The sequence below is a fragment of the Loxodonta africana genome, chromosome 20 (genome assembly GCF_030014295.1).
Source record: "Loxodonta africana isolate mLoxAfr1 chromosome 20, mLoxAfr1.hap2, whole genome shotgun sequence".
Taxonomy (NCBI): domain Eukaryota; kingdom Metazoa; phylum Chordata; class Mammalia; order Proboscidea; family Elephantidae; genus Loxodonta; species Loxodonta africana.
This window is the reverse complement of record NC_087361.1, coordinates 14,018,938-14,042,930: the sequence shown is the minus strand read 5'-3', so window position 1 is coordinate 14,042,930 and position 23,993 is coordinate 14,018,938. Positions and strand designations below refer to the sequence as shown.

The 23,993-nt window shown below is 40.5% G+C and overlaps 2 protein-coding genes across 4 annotated transcripts in view; one reads left to right on the top strand and one right to left on the bottom strand.

Annotated features, from left to right (window-relative positions):
- The window catches only part of CMSS1 (cms1 ribosomal small subunit homolog), a 418,629-nt gene that overhangs the window by 32,289 nt on the left and 362,347 nt on the right, over positions 1–23,993 (top strand). The window lies entirely within an intron of this gene.
- Positions 1–23,993, bottom strand: part of LOC104846759 (filamin A-interacting protein 1-like) — a 63,745-nt gene that overhangs the window by 26,250 nt on the left and 13,502 nt on the right. The window contains exon 2 of one of the 2 annotated variants that reach the window (XM_064273052.1): positions 7,980–10,755. In XM_064273052.1, coding sequence (XP_064129122.1) covers positions 7,980–10,640 — 2,661 coding nt within the window. In that variant the 5' untranslated portion in view covers positions 10,641–10,755. Of the gene's footprint in view, positions 1–7,603; positions 10,756–23,993 lie in introns of those variants that run through there. The other variant, XM_010598601.3, reaches the window with a different exon arrangement.

The window sequence follows — 23,993 nt, the reverse complement described above, 5'->3', positions numbered from 1 at the left end:
AATGAGCAGTATCGGATGCTGGCCAATCAATATTTGTCCGTTAATTCTTGTAAGTGATTTGATCAGGAATGAAGTGTGTATTTTAAGAGAAGACATTCATGCCTCTGGTGGCTGTAAGTAATAACATACAGTGGGAATTGAAATTCCTCAGAGAGAACTCTTTAGAAAGGCCTGAACAGTGGAGGGACTTATCTCTTAAGTTCTTTTGAATCCTGCTGAAACCTTTTTTTTTTCCTTATTAAGGCATAGGTGGTTGGTTGTCTAGACTTCTCTTTATATCTCTCAAAGGAATCTGAGACACAGAAGGCTCATCTGAAAGTCTAGTTTATAATAACATTTGTCTCCAACAAGGTACCTTATAAATAAGGTATTAACACAACTACAAATGTTCGAATATGCACATTCTTTGAGCCAGCCAGTGAATCGAGTGGAAAACTCTTCTAGGGCAGATATTTTAAATTGCTTTAAGGCTTATTTTTAGTCAGATTCAAGATTATTCTCTGCACACCAGACATAAGAGTTTTCAAGTAAGCCGTCTAATTTTCCCCAGAGAAGTTATGTGAAAGAGAAACTGGTTTATAGAGTAAATTGGTCCATGCCTCTCATGCATTGGTTGTCATCCAATGGCGCTTTTGTCCCCCAGGGAGTATTTGGCAACGTCTGGACACATTTTTGTTAGTCACAATTGGGAGGATGCTACTTGGCATCTCGTTGTTAGAGGCCAAGGATGCTCTTAAACATCCTACAACGCACAGAACAGCCCCTACCACAAAGAATCATCCAGCCCAAATTGTCAATAATGCCAAAGCTGAGAAACCTTGCCCTAATGGAAAAAGATCTGATATGATGAAGGTCAAAAGGGTTTGATTCATGGACTCTTAGAGAAGGAGAGAAATCTTTCCAAGACTATCTGGTGGGAATATGAGGAAAGAGAAATTTAATGTCTTTTAAGATTCTGAAGGGAAAGAAACTCATGCAGTAATTTGTTTGTCTATTTATATCCCAGCTGTATTTCTCCAAAATCCAAAACCAAATCCACTGCTGTCAGGTCAATTCCAACTCATAGCAACCCTATAAGACAGGAGTAGAACTGCCCCGGGCTGTGAATCTTTACAGAAGCAGACTGCCACATCTTTCTCCCCTGGAGCAGCTGGTGGGCTTGAACCACTGACCTTGGTTAGTAGCCAAGCGCTTTAACCATTGCCCCACCAGGGCTCCAAAGGAATTTTAAATGATTAAAGGAGTGTGGCAAGACTTAGAATTAAAAGAATGGTTAGAAGTTAGAACTAGACATGATCTTATAGATTACCAGGCCGATTCTCTTATTTCACAGAGATTAAATGCTTTGTGCAAGGCCTCACAGCTGACTGGCAAAGGCATTGCCTCGAACCTGTTCTTCTGTCTGCCTGCCTCAAGTGCTCCTTCCCTGAAATCACTCCGCTTTTCTAAACCTTTCCTCTGGTCAGTTTCAAGCCTCGATTGCTCTGTGAAGCCTTGCTAGTCTTCCATAGCCCTCTTTAACCTCCAGTTTATTGGTAGACATTTAAAGTTTGTCACTTAATGAAATGTTGCCTAGCACCCTTGTTTCTTGTCTCATTTTCTTGCCCAATTAATAAGCTCTTCAAGGGCAGTGAATCTTTTTGGTTCCATAATGCCTGCCTTATTGTTGGATAGGTGATAATTCACTATGTCATGACCAATGGATTGATCTATTGTGATGCTGTGAAGAGAAGACACTGTGCATGTCAGTGAGACACTGAGGGACGTGTCGACTGGTAAACCCACCTTCACTCTTCCGGGGGCCTCAGGAATGGCAGAGAGTAAGACAATCTTTGTCAATCTGTGGGGTCTACATTTATGTATCATTAGTTATCCAAACATGACTAGCCTTTATAAAACAAGACAGAATTCTGAAGCAAAAAAAAGGGAGCGGGGAGGTCTCACATAGGAGTCTCTGGGTTATACAAATAGTTATTAATGCACTTAGCTGCTAACTGAAAGGTTGGAGGTTTATGTCCACCCAGAAGCCTTGGAAGAAAGGTCTGATGATCTACTTTTGAAAAGTCAGGCATTGAAAACCCTATGGATTTCTGTCAATAAGTTGTACACCTGTAAAAAGCTAAATTGGCAAAAGTCGTGTGATAGATACATTTGCAACAATGACAAAAAAAAAAAAAAAGTAGCTGCTGAGGCTGCTTATGTACAACCAAACACCTCATGGGATTTGGTTCTTTGGTTTGGAGGTTTAGGGTCATGTTTTTATGGGATATCCAGTTAATTGGCCTCATAATGTATTTAGTGTTTCTGTTCTACCTCTTAGTTGGTTGCCTGGGTCTTAAAAGTTTGCAAGCGGCCATCCAAGGTACAACGATTGATCTCTATTTGCCTGGAGCAACAGAGGAAGAAGGAGAGTCAGGAATAGGGGAAGGAAGTGGAACATGTGGCTGCTTGCCTCCATGAACAACTGCCTCCTTTGCCATGAGACCAGAAGAACTGGGTGGTGCCCAGCTACCATTACCAAACATTATGATAAAAGATTCTATAGAAGAATTCTGATCAAAAGGGGGAAAATGCACAACAGAGTTTAAAGTGCTCATGGAATTCAGCCTTTATGGAGCCAGGGAGGCCAGATAAACCCCTGAAACTACTGCCCTGAGATAATCTTTAAACCTTAAAACTTTAACCAAAAATGCCACCTGAAATCCTAAAACCAAACAATAGTTTAGCTTAACTAGTAAAGAATGTCTGCCTTGAGCATTGTGCTCTTTTAAGATCTATCTATATGGCATAAAATTGATAACAGCAACTTGAAAGGAAGATCAAGGAAACTTATGGGGCAGTGAGTTTATGTTAATGGGGGAAGAACAACTTGGAAAAGGAAAGTGAGAATGGTTGCACAACTCAGAGAGTATACTCAGTGTCACTGAATTGTACATGTAGAAATTGTTGAATTGGTATATGTTCTGCTGTGTATATTCTCAACAACAACAAAAATAAATTATTTTAAGAAAGAAAACCCTATTGGGCACAGTTCTACTCTGACACACATGGAGTCACCATGACTCGTAAGCAGTTGGTGGTTGGTCTCAGGTAACCTTACAAAAATTACATCATACAGGGCCATCATTTGGCTATGGGGGAAAAACTTACTAAAATAAGAGAACTAGTTTAAATCTTTAAAAAATTTGCCTCAGTTATTCAGATAAATTTTATTTATCTTGACCAAAATAACTTTGACGGTGAAATTTTAAAATGAGACAAGTAAAGAGATTATTCCTGGTGTAACTGAATGCAAGGCCAAAGGTTAGCCTGGAGTACATTTTTATGGCTGCGCTGTGGATATAAAACCTGGTGTCCTGATGGAATGCTGACGGATTTGTAAGTACCGCCATGTGAAGGGCGTTAATTCGTTATCAAATCATGAAGTACTTAGAGGTGTTGACCAGTTAACTGGCTGAACTCCCTCAGGATTCTTTACAGCGTTGCCTTTGGGGGAATGCCTGCTCAGATGTATTTGCACAAAAGGTTTACCCTTCTTGATTTAGCTCTAGGAGTAGAAAGCGTCCATGAATTGGAAAGAAAGTGTTTGGAGTTTAAATGAAAATGGATTCGAAGAGGGTTTAAGGTTTGGGTACTTGAGTAAACCACTTGTCTTCCTCATTCTTTCTTGCTTTTGCTTCACTGTGGCCCTAGGTGAATGGAGCCCTTTGTTTTGGTTCATCCAACTGCTCTCTTTAATGTGTGTTCTGGACCATTCCCAAGAAATGCTGTAGGGTTAAGTTGAGGGCTTGGGAATCTGGGAGAGAAAAAGAGCTTGTAGGTTTCAGAGCTGCAACAGCTTAGCTAAGGGTTCCAGCATCTATGCTTTGCTACGTTATAGAACTGGGAACCTTCCCACACAATAAAATGGTAGTTTCTATGGAGCTTTCCCTTTTGGATAGAAAGAAGACTTGGGGAATGAGCCTTCTGTTTGCCATGCCAGCCGCTGGAGGACACAATAGTCACAATTCCTGGGACAGGTGTAATTCATTCCCATGGCATGGGACTATGTTTATCAATATAGGAACTTCCAAAACAGTGGGTGCATACTAATCAGCGGAGAAGCTTGTTTAAATGCAGATTCTGGGGGTCCTATCCCCCTGAGCTTCTAATTTCATAGCTCTGGACGGGGACTTCATGTTAATAACGTCAGGGGATTCTCATACAGTTGTCTTGGACTTTACGTTGAGGAGCACTGATCTTAAACTTTTGGGCATGCATTTTTGCCTGATTATCTGTTCTCGAAATTGCAAAGCAAAATAATTATTTTGAAGGGAAAAAAACTTAGTTACCGAAACTAAGGTACAGGAAAACCAGAGTGTTGGTTAATTTAAAGGTCTTGGCAAGCTATGGCTGCTAACCAAAAGGTCGGCAGTTCAAACCCACCAGCTGCTCCTTGGAAACCCCATGGCGCAGTTCTACTCTGTCTTACAGGGTTGCTGTGAGTCATAATTGACTCAACAGCAACAGGTTTGGGTTTTTTGATTTTTTGTTTTTTTCCCTGCATTTGTCTAACGAGTTTCAAAGAAGACAGATTTTATAAAGATTCAGAGGAAAGAGGCTACTAACAACATGTTTTTATTTGGAGTCATACTTCAATCAATAAAGATCATAGAAATCCTTAGGCTACAAGTGTCTAAATAGTTCAGTCTATCCATTTTATGACCATCCTACAGTGCCCCTAAATTTATCCTTCTGGTGCCATGAAGATCCCACAAGATGTAATGTCTTTCCATTGTGAAATATAGTTGTGGAGATATTTTGAGTAGATTATGTAATCCTGTCATCATCCTGAACAAGTACAGAGACCTTCCTTTATATGCAAAGATCCAACCCTAGTAATGCATATTGCTCTTCCAGGAAGGATGATGATTTCATTTTTCCCAGTGCCCCTAGGGAGCAGTAGGCCCCTCTTGGGGAAAGTTTGGCCATTGCTTCTAGGTGGAAGGAAGAATGTGGTAAAAACCATTCAAATATGTGACAGGATGCTGCGACTCAAAGAGTTAGTGAGTAAAATGAAACTTGGTTCTGAAGCTGCAACTTTGACCAATGAGAGGAAGATATCATTGATGTATATAAAAAGATTTGTCTTCTATAGGTCTCTCATGGGCCTTCTTTCCTCTACTCCAAAGAGTGCAAGCCTTCAGCCCCACAGGCTGCTGCCTCTGTCTCATATGGAGATTTTCCAGCAGCACCTCCTCTCTCCCTCCTGGTTTTTCAAGGCTCTTCTGTGATTATATGTGAATGTAGAGGAAGTTCTGTAATCTCCCAAACACAGGCACATGCATGCCAAAAAAAGTATGTAAGAAGTGATTTTTAAGATTAAAGGGCAAAAATCTAGAGTGTATCACGTTATATGTCATTTCATTGAAAAGAAACAATGTTTTTCAGAAATGATGCTGTCTTTGCCCTGGACTTTAATTAGTGGCACTCATAATAACCTACATATAAATTGTTAATCTGACCTTGCTCCTGAAGTTTATTTTGATGCTGATATAAATTATTGTACTGAAGGAATCCTTCCAGTGGAGGAACCCCTAAAAGAGAAGTAATCTTTGAAGGTTCAGTAAATTTCCAGTAATGTTAGATTAACAACTTGGGAAGCTATTTATAGTTAAGATCCGAGGCTTTGTGCATTATAATCATGGAGCACAGGACTTGTGGTGCTGGCTTTGTTGTGGAGAAAGGCTCTGGCTCACAGAAGAGTAGGAAATTGAATCCTTACAAAATGAGTAGCCCAGAGCGTCCCACCTCTATTCGTTACAGGAGTGCCAAGAAAGGAGTTTCCCCCAGCCCTTGGGGCAGCCAGGAGAGGCCTGGGTTGATGGGAGTCCATCAGCCAATCATCTCTGCCACTTTATCCCTTTTCCCCAATGCTGTGCAAATGTTTTCTGTTTGTGCCATTATGTGACAAAGGTTGGGAACCACCTAGAAGACTTTGTTCTTGAACACTTCCTAGTTTCTCTTGCTCATAATTTGATGCTGGGTTGTCACTGCCCTCCCGAACTTTACATGTAGCCTCTCTTGATTGTTAACTGGGAAAGATCTCATGCAACGGCATTATTAAGGTCTACTTTGAAAGACATAAGATGAAGTGTGTAGCTCCTTCAAAAATTCCAGGCTAAGGTGAGTTAAAAGTAAAAATAGTTCTGAAAAACACTTAGACTGTCATGTATGTTGTAATACAGTTGGGTCACTGCCGATTCCCAAGATAAATGTGTTTAAACGGAAGCTTTCTCATTCATCACCAACCCCAGCTTTCATCCAGATTTATTTAATGATGATGCAAGCCCACAGCGTTGGTGTTGCAGTTCATCACCATGGAAGTGTTTCTGTCAACAAGTCCTCGCTTTGCTATCATGAAATTGATTTTGCAGGGGAAAGAGCATAATTGTGAGAGATTGCTTTTACTTTGAAAGGTCTTCACAAGTTTGCCTGAGTATCTAAATGAATCGTGTTTAAAATCAATAATTGGCAATAGAATTTACTACACTAAATTAACAGTTAAGGGGTTGGAAAAGGGAAAATGGTGATGAGCTACTTTGTCTGAAATCATCTTTTTGGAATGTGACTTAGGGACCAGATTTGTAATTTAAAATGTTCCCCTGAGAGCTGGTGTTCTCTTACAGAAGTGTGTGTTATGCCAGGTGTAACAGTGTCTACAATTCTATGGCTGTATACCTTGTAAATTTATAGTACACACATAATAACAACAATAATTGAAGAAGAAATTTCACAGTACACTATTTCCTTCAACTAACAAACATACTGCGTGATTTTTTAAAAAATATGCTTGTCCATTGCTTGTGTTCATGACTATCTTTGGATTTTATTTGCTTGTTGAAAACTAAAAATAAACTACAATTAAGTTGATATCTTCTGAACACAGGCACTTACTAGCAGGGTAGATCGCACCTACATTAAGTAAGCCAGACTACTTTGGGAACCAAATAGGAAGACAGAAGAGGAACGATATTTTTGCTTTGTAAGAGGTTTGAGCATTCAAAAGCTTCCTATGTCACAGTGGCTGATACCAGGTTTGAAATACAGACATAATGTTTTATGAGGGGCTTGGTCTGTGGCAGAAATACAGTCAACTCTTGATTGTCAGGGTAAGTTGTGTTGCCAGATGTGCGCACTCAGGCCGCCTATCACTTTTTCAAGCTTTTTACTTTCACCATCAGCTAATATGTTCTTTCTAGAAGCAAATTATTTAATATTATTTTAATCAGTAATTATCAGTAGTTATTTATTAAGTACCTGTTATGTGCCCGGCTCTGAGCTGGACACCATGGCTATTGAGATACATCCCAAGCATCAAGTTAAGTTTGCTCCTGAGATATTTCATACATCACATTGAAATCAGAGAAGTACACTTTGATTTATTTGAACCACTTCCTCCTCCTCTAGCATGTGATCAAAAGTTGACTGTTTCTGGGAGGTAGGCCCTGTTTTTTTGTTTGTTTTTAAGGAAGGATTAATAGGCATTTTGAACAGGAAATAAAATTCTATTATACATGCAAAAATAAAAAACTAAATGACCAAAAGAAAATCCAGCAAGCAGTGGTAAAAATAACAAATTATTTACTGTTTTGTAATGTTAAAGTATTTCACCAAGACAAGTTGCAATCAAATGAATGTGAGTTATGGAAAATGAAATACGTAAAGATGTATTTATACAAGTGCAGACTAAATATTTTCCATACAGGTATGTAAATGCAAAGATAAACAGTCAGTGCACGCTTGATATGACTATGCAGGCAACACTTAGTTAGTTTCAGATACTCTTCTATAGTTCATGCACAAACCTTCCCAAAGTACAAGTTCGGTCAGTCTTTTTGGGGATTTGGAGGGATGATTATAAAAGGATTGAGTTCCTTGCAAGAATATCAGTATGGACTGGATGAGGGTGAGGATGGTCAGTTATATATATTACTTACTGTAATTTGTGATTGTCGAGGAAGAGGTGTGGCTGTTGGTGTAATAGTAATACTGCTGGTGACTTTATTGGTCGTTTTGTTTAGTGCCCCATTAGTTAAACTCTGAGTTCGGTTATCCTGCGGTGGTGTTGAAGGGCTGGCAGGTCTCATGGGGCTGGCCACAGCTTGCATGTAAGGGTTTCCTAAGTGAATGTGGATTTTATTATCCTCAGTAGTTATCACACTTGAACTATTGCTATTTGAACGTTGAAACTGCCATGATGACTGCCGGTCTGGAGAGACTCTGAAAATTGCGTGCTTGGCGCTGATTTCTATGGGCTCTGGGGAGCGTCCCTGCTCAGGAGAGCTAGCTGAACCAGTCACAGCCAAAACCTGAATAGGTGACATTGTCCTTTCTGGAGTTATAGAGCCACAAGATTCTGGGGTCTGAGCTCTGGCAAAGGTTGCCATGGTAATTGGGGACATGCCATGCTCTAAATTTGTGAGGCCTTCAGTAGAGGTTTTGGATTTCACTGGCGTTATGGAGGCATTCTGGAGGATGGTTATCCTTTGCTTTGAGGTGCCACAGTTCGGTATCACTGCTGTGCTTGTGTAGGAGTGAGGACTCTCTGTGGTCGGACTTGTGATTTCAAGAGTGGCTGTGTTTTGGACATGGTCTGGAGTAACCTTTATGTGAAGCGGCTGCCCAGGCGTATGGCTTAGGACCAGATCTCCAGGTTGCACAAAGTTGCCATTGGGTTTAGTTGGTATCCTTCCATTCTGAAGATGGCCCTCCTTGGATTTCATCCAAGGAATCCATAGCTTCCTGTTAACAGGACAAGGAGTTGATGAGTTGCATTTGAAAGACAGCACTGACTCCTCGTCATTAGGATCCTCATCCTGGTCCTCACTTTCCTCATATAACTGACCATTGATGACTGCTCGTTCCAGAGGAATGAGACTCTTGTAATCAGGTGGTTCATTGTCTACTGTTTCTGTTTGGACTTCTTTAGAAAACACTTGAGGGTCAGAGATTCTTCTTCCATTGAGACTAGGCCGGAGGCCCTTACTGAAATGCCGGTACCTCTCTAACTCTTTAGTGAGGTTTTCAATCTCTCTTCCTAAATCTCTGTTCCTGTTTTCTTGTTGACTGAGTTTCTTTTGCAGAATTGAGTGATCTCCCTGGAGGTGACATATTAGGTCCTCGGTTGCCATGTATTCATGAATTTTCTCTTTTAATGCATCCACTTCTCTTGAGAGGTGTCCTGACTTAGCTTCTTCTTCTTGAAGCCTTTTAAAAAGCCATTGTTCATGGCTGGATTCTGTCTTCTCTGCTAACTTGTTCTTGGCAAGTTCCATTTTAACGTGTTCCAGTTCTTCAGATAAAAATTGAGCTTTGTCTCGCTCACTAGCATACCTTCGTTCTAGAGTCTCATATTCGTCTTCTGTTTTCATAAGATCATCCTCAATGGCTTTCATGTCCTTCAGCTTCAGTTTCAGTCTTTCCACTTCTTGAGAGAGCTCTTTAATCTTATTGTTTTCTTGGTGTACTATTGTTGTAGACTTAGCAGAATCTTGTTTCAATTTGTTTTTTAGGGAATCTTTCTCAGTTGCTTCCATTGACTGAAGCCTGTTTTTCAACATACTAACTTTTGACAGGAGATCATTTCCTTTCTCTTCTTCTGCTTTCAGCTTGTTTTTTAGATCATCTCTCTCCTTGGTTACAGTGTACATCTTTTCTTCGACATCAGTTTTGGACTTGAGTGCCCTTTTTGTTTCCTCAATTAACTTCTCAGTAACTGTTGTCACTTTATTTTGCTCCACTTGAAGCTGAGAAGAAGCAGCTTGTAACTTATCTTCAGTTTGCTTTAATTTCTCACTCATTGTTTTCCTTTCATCTACAAGCATCACGGTTAATGTTTTCAATTTAGTTAAATCCTCTTTTAGGGTGAACTCTGTCTTCTCCAGCCGACTTTCAATGGTTTCTAGCTCTTTGATCCTCACTTTTAAGCTCTCCAGTTCTTGAGACAACTGCTTTGTGGTCATCCTTTCTTTTTCTAAATTGCATTTCAGAGAGTAACATTCTTCTTTGCTTTTGTTGAAAGCATCTTCTAATTTTTCTAGAGCCATAATCCTCTTACTGAGGTTTTCCACTTCTAGTTTAAAGTCTTTGCTCTGGGATGTTTCCTGTTCAAGCCTCTTCTTGAGATCTCTGCACTGCTCTTCCATTTTTACAAGCTCTTCATCCTTCCCTTCCATTTCTAGCACGCGTTTCCTGAGCTCCTCCACTTCAGCCACAATACCAGAGTTTCCATATTCTCCCTTGTTGATTTTTTCTTTAATATCTTGCAGCTCTTCTTCTGCTTTTCGTAAAGACCTGTTTGTCTCTTCTAACTCATCAATTTGCCGACTGAGCGCTGCCAGCTTTTGTCTGAGCTGACGATTCTGGCTGTCCTCATTGGTGAGCTTCGCCATAATTGCTTCTTGGTTCTGGTGAAACTTTGTGGTCTGCGTTTGCAGTTCTTCCTCTAGTCTGGTTGCCTTCTGCTCTTCTTCCTGAGCTCTGGCTTCAGCAAGGGCTAGTTTAGCATGTGTTTGCTTCGCACTTGTGGTCAGGTCTTGGATTTTCTGTCTTTGAAGGGTGAGCTGTGCCGTCAGCCTTTGTTGTTCATCCACTACCATCAAAGCAAAAGACTTCAGCTTGGTCAGCTCCTCCTTTAGGGCGGTTACCCTCTTCTCCTTTTCATGCTCCTTCTTTTCCTGGGACTTGGTTTCTTGGTCATTCAGCTTCTTTAATCTTAAATGAAAAATACAAGACTGCATTCAACTTTGTGATTGGTACTTTAGTAACTTATCAACTATAATTAAAGATTTACATAATTTAGAAAGATTATAGCAGCTCACACAGAATATGGAAAGGCGTTTCTGAATTTGATGAGGGAGGAAAATCTTGATAAACAGATACCTTGCATTTTTGCTTTTATAGTTATTGACTGGTAACCATTGCAGTTCACCAGGCACCTTAGTAGAAGATTAAGGGCAAGAATATTTGGTTTAAATTGCTTGTAATCAGTAGGCAGCCTAGCCAGAAGACTGTGAAAACAGGCACAAGCTTAAGATTCAGCTGGGCCTGACCCTACTCTTACCAGCTATCTAATTGGGCAGTTATTTAACCTCTCAGAGCCTCAACTTCCTCATACGAAAAATGGGGACAATAACTGTATTCACCTTGGTAACTTTTTATGAAAATTAAACAAGAATTTGCCTAAAACCCTTCTCACAGTCCTGGCACACAGTAAGCATTTGATAAGTGTCGGTTGTTCTTTTTTTTATTAATGTGGTTGTTATTATGTGTAATCAAACGGCTTGTTTGAACTGTTGTAATATGTGGTACGTTAATGTTTGATATTCAGCTTCCTGATTCTTAGTTAAAAGTTTATTCACATTTCTTTGAAGTTACCGGCATACATTTCACTGACAGACTTCTCTGCCAACTGAAACTTGGTTTGCACTAGCTTGACACTGTCCTAGGAACACAGCAAATGGCAGTTAAATGAGAGGAACTGAGAGGCAGCTGAGGGGTTTGGAGTTTTCATGATATGGGAAGAGCATGGGGTTTGCTAAGAAAGAGCTTATTGATGAGGGTCGGAGGGTCTATTACCAGGAACATAATGATTCCTTCTTAAATATGACTATAAATAGCATGCCATCTTTTTCTTTTACATTTTAAATTTGTGAGCATAACAGGAGGGCATTTTACACGCAGCATAAACTCTCCCTTCCACATACTTTCTCCTTTAGTAGTGAGGGCACAGTTTTAAATTTGTGGCCCTCTTAATTACACTAGGAATGGACTGATTATAGAGGCTGGAATTACAGTGTTGCAGTATTGTTATACAGAAGCTGAAATAGAATATGGAATGCCTGAAGAATTGAACTAAAAGACTTGTCCTGAATGCAGTTATAAATATTTGTTTTCTGGTAAAGCATAAAGAGCTCATAGTATTTTATTATATCTTTTCTATCAGGAATGAGTTAATTATCCAGTGCATGTCTTTAATCCTTACCATAGAATTTTCTTTTCGAAAATTGTTCATTTAAGGTTTTGAGGGAACATTTTGAAAAGAAACTAATCTGGAGCTGTCTCCTTAGAAATATACAGTCCTTATTTCTGAAATCCTTATCTCTTCTCTTACGTGATTACGCTACACAAGAGGAACATGTTTAAAGTCATTCTGTCACACAAGAATTCCCAAACTTCTTCGTGGGGAGGACCCACTTTTAGTTTTTCCTGTTTTGAGAACGTGACAGGAGGCTGGTCTGAGGGTTGCAGCCTGAGAAGTTCAGAAGCAGCAGGGCAGGGTGCTCGGGGTGGGGTGGTGGTGATCTCACCCACGATCTTGGCAAGAGGCTTCCCATGGCTCTGGCTGTGAACCACTCCCTGTTTGAGACACCTGGGAGCCTGAGAAGAAAAACATGGCAGCTCCTTGGTGAATGGTCGTGGGACTTCACAACCATGTGGTAGAGTCCATGGAGAAGCTGCTTTGCTGGTGAAATAGTTACAGAAGCTTGGGCATAGCGCCTCTTTCTCCCACCTTAGCATTAGAATCGGACTGAGTGGTTTTAACAATGCATTGAGCGTAACTGCAGGGAAATATGTTCCTCTCTCTACACAATTCTTACACTTTTATTTGAGAACAGTTTCACAAAAACATTTCAGGATTTCAACTTACTAAATAATATCATGTGCTATTTCATTTTCATGAGAAGAGGGTGTGCTTTCTCAGGATATAAAGGAGGGAAGATTGTTTTGCAGCATAATGAAAAGAGCATTAAATGGAATGGTGGGTGAATCTTGGCAATGCAGTATGGGTAAAAAGGCTTTGAAAAGTTTCAGTTGTTTTCATTGTGTCCGATGCTTTCGGCAGCCTCAGTGCAAGTGAAATGCATCTTGTCATGGTTTCTGGAAATTGGCTGACATCCCCATCTGCTCTGAAGACCCATCTCACAAGGTAGGCAACTAAAGCTGATGATTTGAGTATGTTTGCTCTCAGCATTTCTTCTCAGTAACCTGTCATTTCCCTGGGACACTCACACAGGCACACCACAGCACAGTCAATAGCCTAGTCAGGTAAGGCCTTTCAGGGAGGGAAATGGGAGTTAATATGCAGAAATATATATATTAATGCGGTGCACTTTTTTTTTTTCAAAGAAAACAAACTTCCTTCTTATGAAAATATGTCATATCTTTATCTGTCTCCTTCCCTATGAATGCTTTCAGAAAATATTTGCTGAGTGTTAACTGTATTTTAATCATTTGAGGTCCGTTATCTCTTTTTCAGAACTCTTGAAGCCAAATGTCTTCAGAATTCTAAGGTTTGTAAAATTTTAGAAAGGCAGTAAGGATCGTTCCCAGTGAGGCCTGGGCTATCACCTCTTAAGCAAACCCCTGAATACTGCTGCAGTGAACCATGTGAATAGTTACACTAAGTGGGATACTTAAAATTATAAATAACGTCACACCTGTTCAAGTTTTGCTGCCGAATGAGTTCATGTAAGGAGAGGTTTGATTGACACACACTTTGTTTCCAGAGTTTTTGAATTTTTGTAATTGCATATAAGGGATTTTAGATGTATACAATGAGAACATAGGCTGTGAGTGTTTTCGGGTTAGGCAGGTGTGGAGTTGAGGTGCCTAAGCCTGCTTTCTTCTTTCAGTAGGATTGACTTTAACTAAATTTTCTGTCTCTGTTAGTTTTCTTTGGATATGGATATTAACAGATTTTAGTGTTGATGCTGACTGACTTATACGCTAATAAGACAGACCATCATTGACTGTGGGTTTGCTAGCAAAAGCAGAGAAGTGATTTTCAGGCCTTTTAACCAGGGCACTTATAATCTTGAAAGCAACATAGATTTTTAAGATTCAGGAACTCTCCAGATCTGAAATTCATCTCCTCGGAGCTGCGTAGTAAAACTATTGCTTTTTTTTCCCCCCCATAAACAGTTTCAGTTAATAACACCTTCATGCAGGAATGCTGCATAATCTGTGCCAGGATTTCTTAGCCTCAGCACAGTTGACATTTTGGGCCAGAACAGTCTTTGTTGTGGGGGACCAGCTGTGCATTGTAGGATGTTCAGCAGCATCCTTGTCCCCTACCAGTTAGATGCCAGTAGTAAAGCCCTTCCCCCCAATTGTGACAATCAAAAATGTCTCCAGACACTGACAAATGTCTTCTGGGAACAATACCAGCCCCAGTGAAAACCACTGATCTATATACGTGTTGGTATGTGTGTGCGTGTATGAACTTGGATGTCATTCCTCCTAAGGACCTGTTCTTTACCAGCTTCTGAAATTTTAGTGTGTATTCCAGTCACCCAAGGATCCTGTTAAAATGCAGATTCCAGTTCAGTAGGTCTGATGTGGGCTTAACTTGTGTGTTCCAAAAAGTTCCCAGGTGATGCTGGGTCTGCTGCCTGCGGACTGACTGTGGGTAGCAAGGTTTTATTATTCACATGTCAGATGCTTTCTAGAAATGGAATTCTGGCAGAATATGAACTCAGTCAGTTGTTGTTTATCATGGATTATCTGTAAATATAGACTGTATTTCTGACCCACCTGGCTCTCTCTCTCTCTCTTTTTTTTTTTTAATAGAAGGCAGAGTGCGGTTAAATTAACTGAAATCCGTCTGCATTACTGGAAAAAAATAACTCAAGATACACATCTAAATGATGGATCAATAGCTAAATTTTCAGTTAAAAAGAGCAGTGAATAATTTTAGCTCCAGTTTGCGATTTTCCTAAAACAGTCCTAAGACTAAAATATAAAACTAAAAAAAAACAAACTCATTGCCATTGAGTTGATTCCAACTCATAGTGACCCTATAGGACAGAGTAGAACTGCCCTATAGGGTTTCTAAGGAGCGGCTGGATTTGAACTGCTGACCTTTTTATTAGCAGCTGAACAGTTAACCACTGTGCCACCAGGGCTCCATACTAAAATATAGGAGATATATAATAGCTGCCATTCTTTATTTAGTGCCACTGATGTGTTGCCAAGCACAGAAGTCTGTGCATCTCCAATTCTAATGTTCATGGTAAGCTTACAGGGTTTGCGATGATTGTCTCCATTTTACACCCGCGAAAACTGAGGCACAGAAAAGTCAGGATGGGGCAAAGCCTGCGCTGTTTCCCTACACCAATTGCCTCTCCAAGAAAGAACACTAAACATCACACGAAGTGGCCACATACAAGGTGCCTTTCTCAAGGTACTGTCTCTGCATGGAGAAACGATGAACTTAAAAATTCTCATGTATCATTATGCTTACATTAAGACAGGTAGTCTGTATTTCTTAGACAGTGGTCTTCACATTTGCTCTATCTCCTAAAATAATTAAAAAAAAAAAATCCCTTCATACATCTTAGAGTTGGCATCTAGAGTTTTTTTATCCAAGGTTTAAATATTTGCAAAAGATAGGTTTTAACATCCGCCGTATAGCTTAACAGTCCTCATTGACGAACTAGCCAGCCGAATCAGACATTCTTTCAGAAAAAGCCTGTCTTCATTTTTCAACTTAAGTACACGTGGAAGTACACATCCCTCTGGGAACCATCTCACTTCTAAACGTGATAAAGCACAGGGGGTCGCCCTGAGTTCTTCCTGGAGGAAAAAAACGCGATGCTGCGCCATCCAGTGGTTCTTTCTGCAGCTACAGCTGCTGCTCTGCTCTCTGGTGCGAGGCTTTCTGTTCACTGTTATTAGGTGCCTTACAGTCGTTTCAGACTCATAGTGACCCATAAGCTGTCCCTTTATCTGGTGTGAGGCTTTCTGTTCGCTGTTGTTAGGTGCCTTACGGTGGTTTCAGACTCATAGTGACCCTTAGGCTGTCCCTTTATCTGGTGCCCCAGAGAGGTCCCCCAACCCCCACCCCCTGGAGGCTGCATCTTTGTAAAATTTTGTCAAGTAAGAAGAAGGCTGTCTCAAAAGGGCTGTTGGGAAAGGAGAATTCACAGAACACAAACACTTTCTGGCGGATCAGTTTTGGGAAAATATACATATAGGAATTGAGGACGTGGAAATTGATTCCCTCAAAGCTCTCCATGCTTGTGTAACCCTAGAAAACCTTCTTGGACCCTCAGGGATACATGTACCCCATTTCGAAGACCACTTTCTTGCGGTACTCATTATCATGTTCAAGTACTGATACCTCAGGATTATAAGGAACATTCATTGACTCCTATCCAGTAAAAACAGGTTGTGGAAGCTGATTTTATGGACACAAATGTGAGGTAGTTAAATCCAAACTGGCTTAAAGCAGTATCTTGTTACAGCTTTTCTTTAGAGTTTCTATTATGGTTCGAAACGGCTGTAACTTAACTGTGGTTTATCACTATTATTATGTGTAATACCAGTTTCTTGTTTTTTCAAGAATATCACATCTGTCATCTTGAGTGTTCTTTGGTACTAACCATAATGCTGGTTCTTCACAACAAATTATATAGAGGGTCTTCTCAGTTTTTATTTACACACAAATATGTCAGCACACATGCGTTACTATATTTTATCTCCCTCTATGTGAAATGCTCATGAGCGTTAGTAATATGCATCATATAATACACATACGAGACAGATGGTGTGTCTAAATGCTATAATGCCAGTTATACCCATAATAATTTATACGCAGGTCTCACCGCTTTTGATTTTGTCTTAGTTATGTATATTGCTATCAGCTCTACTAAAAACAAGGACCCACGTTTGACTGTCTGATTCCTTTGTGTCTTCTACAGTGCCTAGGACAAAGCTCTTACACATGGAGGGAATCAAGTGAATATTGGATGAATGAAAGGATGAACAAATAGGCCTTTCTGTGGAAAATACTGCCTATGTAGCATTGCCCAAAATAGTCGTGTTCATTTTTTAAGAGGTTGCTCTAGTGTTTACCATATGCATGGTTTTAGGCCTTTAAGAAAATGAGCTGTGAGTTTCTAATCAGGGTTCTCCAAGCACATCACTATATCTGTTTCATAGCTGCAGAGCTTCTGGAAATAATCACAACTGGTAGAACAGTTCCTTCTCTTCCTTCTTCAAGTCCCTGCATTAGAACTGCATGGACTTGCTTGCTTGAGAAGAACAGGGATGGGTGGGAAATGTCCATGTCCCAGCCCCTCACTCTTCTTTGCTTATTTCATCTCTGCAAACAAAGGAGTGATTCTTATTTTTTCCTCAGAGTTCTAACTGGACAAATGTTTGTTTTATTACACAAGAAACATTACATCAACAGCGAATGGAACTGAAAAGAGAAATACTCATCTATAGTCCTACCTCCCTGACACATCAACGGCGTTTCTAGTTTCCCAGATTCTTAGACAGTTGGCCCATGTAAATTTAGGGTGATGATGACACAGTAAGATCAACTCCACAAGCCATCATAGCTGCAAAATCAACCTGTAAGTAGGGACTAACTTCATAGTGTGCTTAACTTCTCATCAGTCATTTTAAGGGGACAAATTTCCACTGAATTTACTATGTGGATCTTGAATTTAAAACTTCTGATGTTACGAATGTGACAGGACTTTCCCTTTGTTCATTTAATTAACAAACATTGAGCACCGACTTTGCACAAAGGACTGTAGTTAGTGCTAGGGCTATATGGAGGGCAACAGAGGAGGGGCCCTGTTCTCAGAGTTCGCAGGCAGTTGCAAAAGAAGGAGCAGACCTAGCAGAATTCAGTAAAGGACCCAGAGCAGCAGTTCTCAGACGTTTTGGTCTCATGACCCTTTTACATTCTTAAAAATTATTCAGGACCCTCAAGAGCTTTTGATTGTGTGGATTATATCTGTTAATATTTACTGTATTAGAAATTAAAACTAAGATATTTTGAAAATGTTTTTGAAAATAATAAACCCGTTATGTTAACATAAATAACATTTTTATGAAAAACAACTTTTTCAAACAAATTTAGTGAGAAGAGTTGCGTTGTTTTACATTTCTGCAGATTCTTTAATGTCTAGCTTAATTAAGACAGCTGGATTCTCAGATCTGCTTCATACCTCCCATTAACTGTCAGAGCAATGACGTCATCCACGTCATGTAGCCTCTGGGAAAGGTCTTGTACGCTTGTGAGAGAGTAAGAGTGAAAAAGGCAAATAACATCTTAGTGTATTGTAAGAATAGTTTTGAGCCCACAGGCCCCCTGGAAGGAGTCCATGCTTTGAGAACAACTGCTCTAGAGGATAGATAGTTGAAGTGTAAAATGGCAAATGTGTCTTTCTCTGGAAAAGCCTCAGGTTTGGGCTGTTACCCTTCAGCTGTTAGTGAGTCAGCTGCTGCTTCATCCTGATGAAGTCCCCGGAGTCACTGGCCCAGTCACTGGTTCGATGTTTCTGTCATTAATAAAGCCAGTTGTTTACTTGTCACCATGAATTGGAATCTACTTGATGGCAACTGGTTTGGTTTTCTTGGTTTGGTTTAGTGGCTACCATAGGCAAATGGAAGATTCTCCACCTTCTGATTTCCTCTTTCTCAGTCCTTAGCAAAATGTTAATGACAAAACCGTGTCTCTCTAAGACATTGTGTTTTGCTTGAAACCACAATTTCAAGTAAGGTCAGGGAAGCCAGAGTTGCCTGGTTTTTAAAATGGGTCCATCCACACTGCTGTGTAATTCAGCTGACATTTAGTTCATTAAACAAATCTTGATGGAAGCACTTAGAGTGAGCATCTACTATGTGCGAAGCACTATGCTTGCTATTTGTCAGCATTTCTTTTAAAACCCCTTTGTATGCTCATACAGATCAATCTGGTCATAACTTAAAATAGTCCCCCATCAGCAACCAAAGAGTGTCATGATGCCCTGTTCTAGTTGGTCTTTTCTTAAGATGCTTAAATAGTGTAACTCTTTTCCTAGTTCTAAATTTGTGGACTTCACTTTGATGGGCCTCAATTCCTGTATAGGCTTTCATTCTTCTAGAGCTAGCTTAATACTTGGTTTTTTTCTTCCTGATTTAACATGTTGTTTACTAAGCAGGAAACTGTTGCATGCATCACACTGCTTTATTCATTTTTTTTTCCATCTACTCTCATGGCCAGACTTTGATAGTCTGGTTGTGATTAAATCCCATTGTATGTTTTAGCAATTCTTGTCTAATACGTAGTTTTCGTTGTTGGATTGCATTGATAGCAACTGTGTTCATGATTAACGACAGAGTTAGAGCAGTCTGCAGAGTAATTACAAAGAATTTATTGAAAAGCTTCCTTAAGTTGAAATAGGTTCCTGGTAATGAGGCCTATAATTTATGTTTCCTTGTTCTATTCCCTGCTTTTTCAATAGGACTTTTCACTGGCTGCTGTAATTTTTAGGAGCACTCATAAAAATAGCTATGACCAGTTCTTTCTTTTTTTTTTTCCCTATGTATGCTGCTTCCTTTTATTTCTCTCATAAGTCAAAGGTTTTTTTCTTAAATTACAGCTACAGCATACCATCACCATAATGTAATGTTCAGTTCATTTAACTTGGTCAGCAAGATCTAGAAGAACAGTAACACTTTCTTTGGCATCTGCTACTCGAGTATGAGTGTGTGTCTGTGTCTGCTTTATGTCCTTGGTACTGAAGATCCTGTCATCGTCACTGAGATCATTGAGAGACACCATAGATGCGTCCAAATCCAGCAAGCTGGGTTACTTTTTTTTTCATTATGAAACAAGAATTAGGTCATGAAGCGATGGAGGAAGCTTTAGGTTAGTGTCAGAGGAATAATAGGTTAGTGTCGGAGGAATAGGTGGTAAAAATGGTGCACCCGTGAGTCAGAACTCTTCATCATCTGAACAGTCTCGTTTGGCTTCCTGGGGCCAGGGAGTGAATTAATAAGATGCAAATAGTCAAATGACCTATTAATTATAGGGATCATGGGAGCTTTTAGCTGAGAAGTAGGATTCTGAGAAGAGCTTATGAAATTCTCAGTTGAACAGAGGGACTGGGATTGGGGCAAAGCTCACTCTTTTTTCTTTTTTTTTTTTTAAGAGCAGAGAAACTGACTGAGACAAATGGGTCTCCTCAGAAAGAAAATTTGCTGAAAGGCAAGGTTCCAGAACCAGGAACAGGCCAGCCTGAGGGTCCATGGGCACAGGGCTTAGGGAGTCAGACAGCTACAACAATAATACTTCCATCTTGAGACCAAAAGAGGTGCCCATGGAGTCTGGACTAAGAAAGACACCCTCCCAGGCGATCAGAGGGCCAGGTGGAGACTTGGAAAGGTGCTCAGCCTAGGCCTGGGAGAGGAAATGGGAACTGATGGGGAGTGACAGGAAGGACACTAAGCTTCAGTCTGTACCAGGGTAATAATATATGTCGACTGCTTCAGTGCCGTGTTGTCAGTTAGGGAGCCTCCTCTTAGGAACCATTGGACGGTGTTCGTCTCACCATTCATCTCACACCTTCCCCATCCCCCATTTAATGTTTCATATTAAGAGTTATCTACTCAGGTTTTTTTTTTTTTTTTTTTGCCATTTACTTGGATGGTTTTATTTTTACCTAGTTTTGAATTGAATATTAGTTTTTGAATTGAATTGAATATTAGTTTTGAATATCTTACAGCAATCAAGAATAAGCTTTTTCAAAACCTATTACTGTGAATACACAACCCTGAAGATCCTTTGGAGTACTCTGCACACTTGGGGTTGCCATGAGTCAGAATAGACTCGAAGGCCACTAGCAACAACACATCAAGAACACTAGCCCGTCTTTCAGCAGATGAAGGCTTTATGTCCTTGGCAGACTGAAAGTTTCCGGTAGAGGTCTCCTTGTTCCTACGTGTCCCACGACTGTGATGCCGCTGCCTGGCTGCTCTGTCCCTCCTTCCTGAGAGAGAAGCATCTAGCAGGGCAGCCAGCACGTGATGCCTTGTACTGTCACAGGAGGGTGCGCGCTCTGTATTTGTGATACTGCCTTGCCTGGTACATGGTGATGGTGATAATGGGCTTGACCCCAGGTTCCTCACACTTCCATTGTTTCTCACTCTCTCCATTCCTTCCCCTCCCTTTTCTGAACATGTTCAATAACATGCTCTTCAAGGCTGGTTTTGTTCTTTGTGATTTGTGTTCTTCTGTATCTTAACTGTTTGCCCCGAGGGTGTCCTTTAGGGTGGGGCTGATGTTCTCCCTTCTGCTCTGCTCATTCCCCAGCAGTAAGTAAGTGGCAGCAAACAGTGCAGGCAGCTGAGAGGCAAGGGGCAGGTGGGATTGTTGGCAGGGAGCACCCACACTCACCTGCACCAAAGCATCAGCAGGAAAGAGGCAAAGGCATAACGTGGAGGGGCAAGGGAATGCAGAGTGAGAAGTTGACTCTGGAGTTCGACTTTTGGAGTTGAACCCTGGCTTCCCCATTTCTACCCAGTGTGACTTAACCTCTCCAAGTCTCGTATTCTTCATCTGTGGAATGGGGATAATATTAAAGCCTCCCTCCAAAAAAAAAAAAAAAAAATTTATTACACATAAGAGCCATTCTGAGGTTAAGTAAAACAGTCCATAGTAAGCATGCCTGGTACACAATAAATATCAGTCCCTATGTGGTACAAATTGCTAACACACTTGGCTGCTAACCAAAAGGTGGAGGTTTGAGTCCACCCAGAGGTGCCTCTGAAGAAAGGCCTGGTGATCTACTTCCCAAAAATCAGCCATTGAAAACCCCATGGAGCACAGCTCTGCTCAGACACACAGGTCTTCAGGAGTCGGAGTTGGCTCCGTGGCAGCTGGCTGCTCGGCTGGATCATCAGAAGTTGGCCACTGTACCAATGGCGAGTGACACAGAAGAGCACCGCGGCCACAAGGGGCTGACTACAGTAGGGGTCACCTGGGGGGGACAGTCAGAACTCGTGCTAGAGTGGACGACGTGACTGTATAATCCATTTATTGTGATCTGCCTTCAGGCCACTCGGATTTTTTCAGCCCTGTACATCATGACTGTCATTTTAGGACAGGGTTTCTCAGCCTCTGCGCTATGGACGTTTGGGGCTGAATAAGCCTTTGTCCTGTGCATTGTAGGATGATTAGCAGCACCCCTGGCCTCTACTTACTGACTGCCAGCAGTACCCCAATACCCCCAGATCACTTGTGACAACCAAAAAATGTCTCCAGACATTGCCAGATGTCCCCTGGGGGGCAGAGTTGCCCTAGCTGAGAACCATTGTTTTAGGGCATAGTTAATTTTTTGGAATTTAATGTTAGATTCTTGTGCGTTAGCTGTTTCTTCATTAACTCCTCATTTTCTGCTGCTCAGATGTACTCAGGACTAGCCACTATTTCCCATTTCTCTTTTGTTCACAGATCTGCCCTTCTGCTCATCTCTCTTCCTGGAAGAGAATGATGCTCTGAATGTACAGTATCCAGTGAGACGCCAGGATATCAGGATGGATCCCAAATCCTCTCTGACGTTCTTCTCATCTTAGCCCTGCTCTCCGTTCCTTGAGTGTGAACGTGCACTTTCTCTGCTGGGCCCAGATTCTCACAGACTCATCTGCTTGGGGACTTAGAGGCGGGTGGGCAGACCAATTTGGCACAGCCCCGAGAGAACAGCCGTTTTTAATATGTGCTGCATTCAAAATGTGGAGAAGACGGTTGAGAATATTTAATAGTGATTTTTGAGCTCTCCAGAAGAAAATGCTGAGGAAATACACAGGATACCTGAATTGTCTCAGATCATTTGGGGTTTTCAGCTCATTTTGCTGACTTTTGACTTTTTAAGCAAATCTGAATTTCAATCTTAGATTCTGGATCAATATTCCAAAGGAATTTTTTTTTTTTTTATTTCCAATGTTTATTTCAAAATATTCCAATATTTCACTTTTTGGATTTTGATCCATGTTGATCCAAAATCCAAAAGTGAAATATTGGAATATTTTGAAATAAATGTTTGTTTCAAAACATGTATATTAAAAAGATGTACTTCAAAAAGTCTCCTTCCTACCCCATGTTTCATCTGTCTGTCTTCCTCCTCCCTGACCTAGAATCACTGATAGTAGTTTTTTATATGTAATTTCACAGTTTCTTTAAGAATAAACAAGCAAGTACAAGATTCTTATTCTTCCCCTTTTTCACACAACTAGTAATTTACTATAAACACTGTTCAACACCTTGCTTTTTGCAGTTAAACAGTTTTTTGGGATCTTTCCATTAGGTCAGTATTCTTAAGCAGGAGCAGGAAAAGGGAATAAAAATCAACATGACTGCTAAATAAATCTTTACAACTTTATGCTAAAAAAAATTAAAATTTACAGGGTGTTTTTTATGGAATAGTATGGAGAGGTATAGGAGTCATATACCATATGTTTACACAAATAACAGTTGTCTTCTATGCTTGTTTGCCAACCACACCCTCCCCCATGAAGTATTTTTGTAAGTGTGCCATGCTAATTTTTTTTTTTACAACATGTAAAACAAAATTGTCATATCAGCACTTATGAAAATACCTCATGGGAGGAGGGCAAAGTTGGCAAACAAATGTAGAAGACACACATTATCTGTGTAAAAATACAGTACTTTTGCTGTTTTGATACATTTTAGTAGTAAAATGATTTAGATAGCACCTTGGTTGTTATACCTCTGTCTTTATAACGTCTGTGTGTAGCAGCTGCATTTGTTTCTCTACTTGAGAAACTAAGGCTCAGGCAGACAAAACACCATGCAAGGCTACTGTATGGCAGCCCTGGAACTAGAATGCAGACTCCAGTCCCCAGCTGCTGTCCAGTGCCAGGCTTGGCTTGTAGAGGGACGGAAACAAGCATAGTGAGAGGTCACCTGCTCTGTGCCACTTGATTTACCTCTCATCCGTATACCAACTTTATGAGCGAAGTATCATCACTCCCATTTTACAGATGGGGGAGGGACAAAAAGAACTAAGATTTGCACACGTTAAATAATTTACCAAACAGCACAAATAAATAACCAGACCAGAATAAAAATTCAGGGCCTATCTGACTGAACCCTGTTAGTACAATGGTTAAGTACTGGGCTGCTAATCAAAAGGTCGGCAGTTTGAACTCAC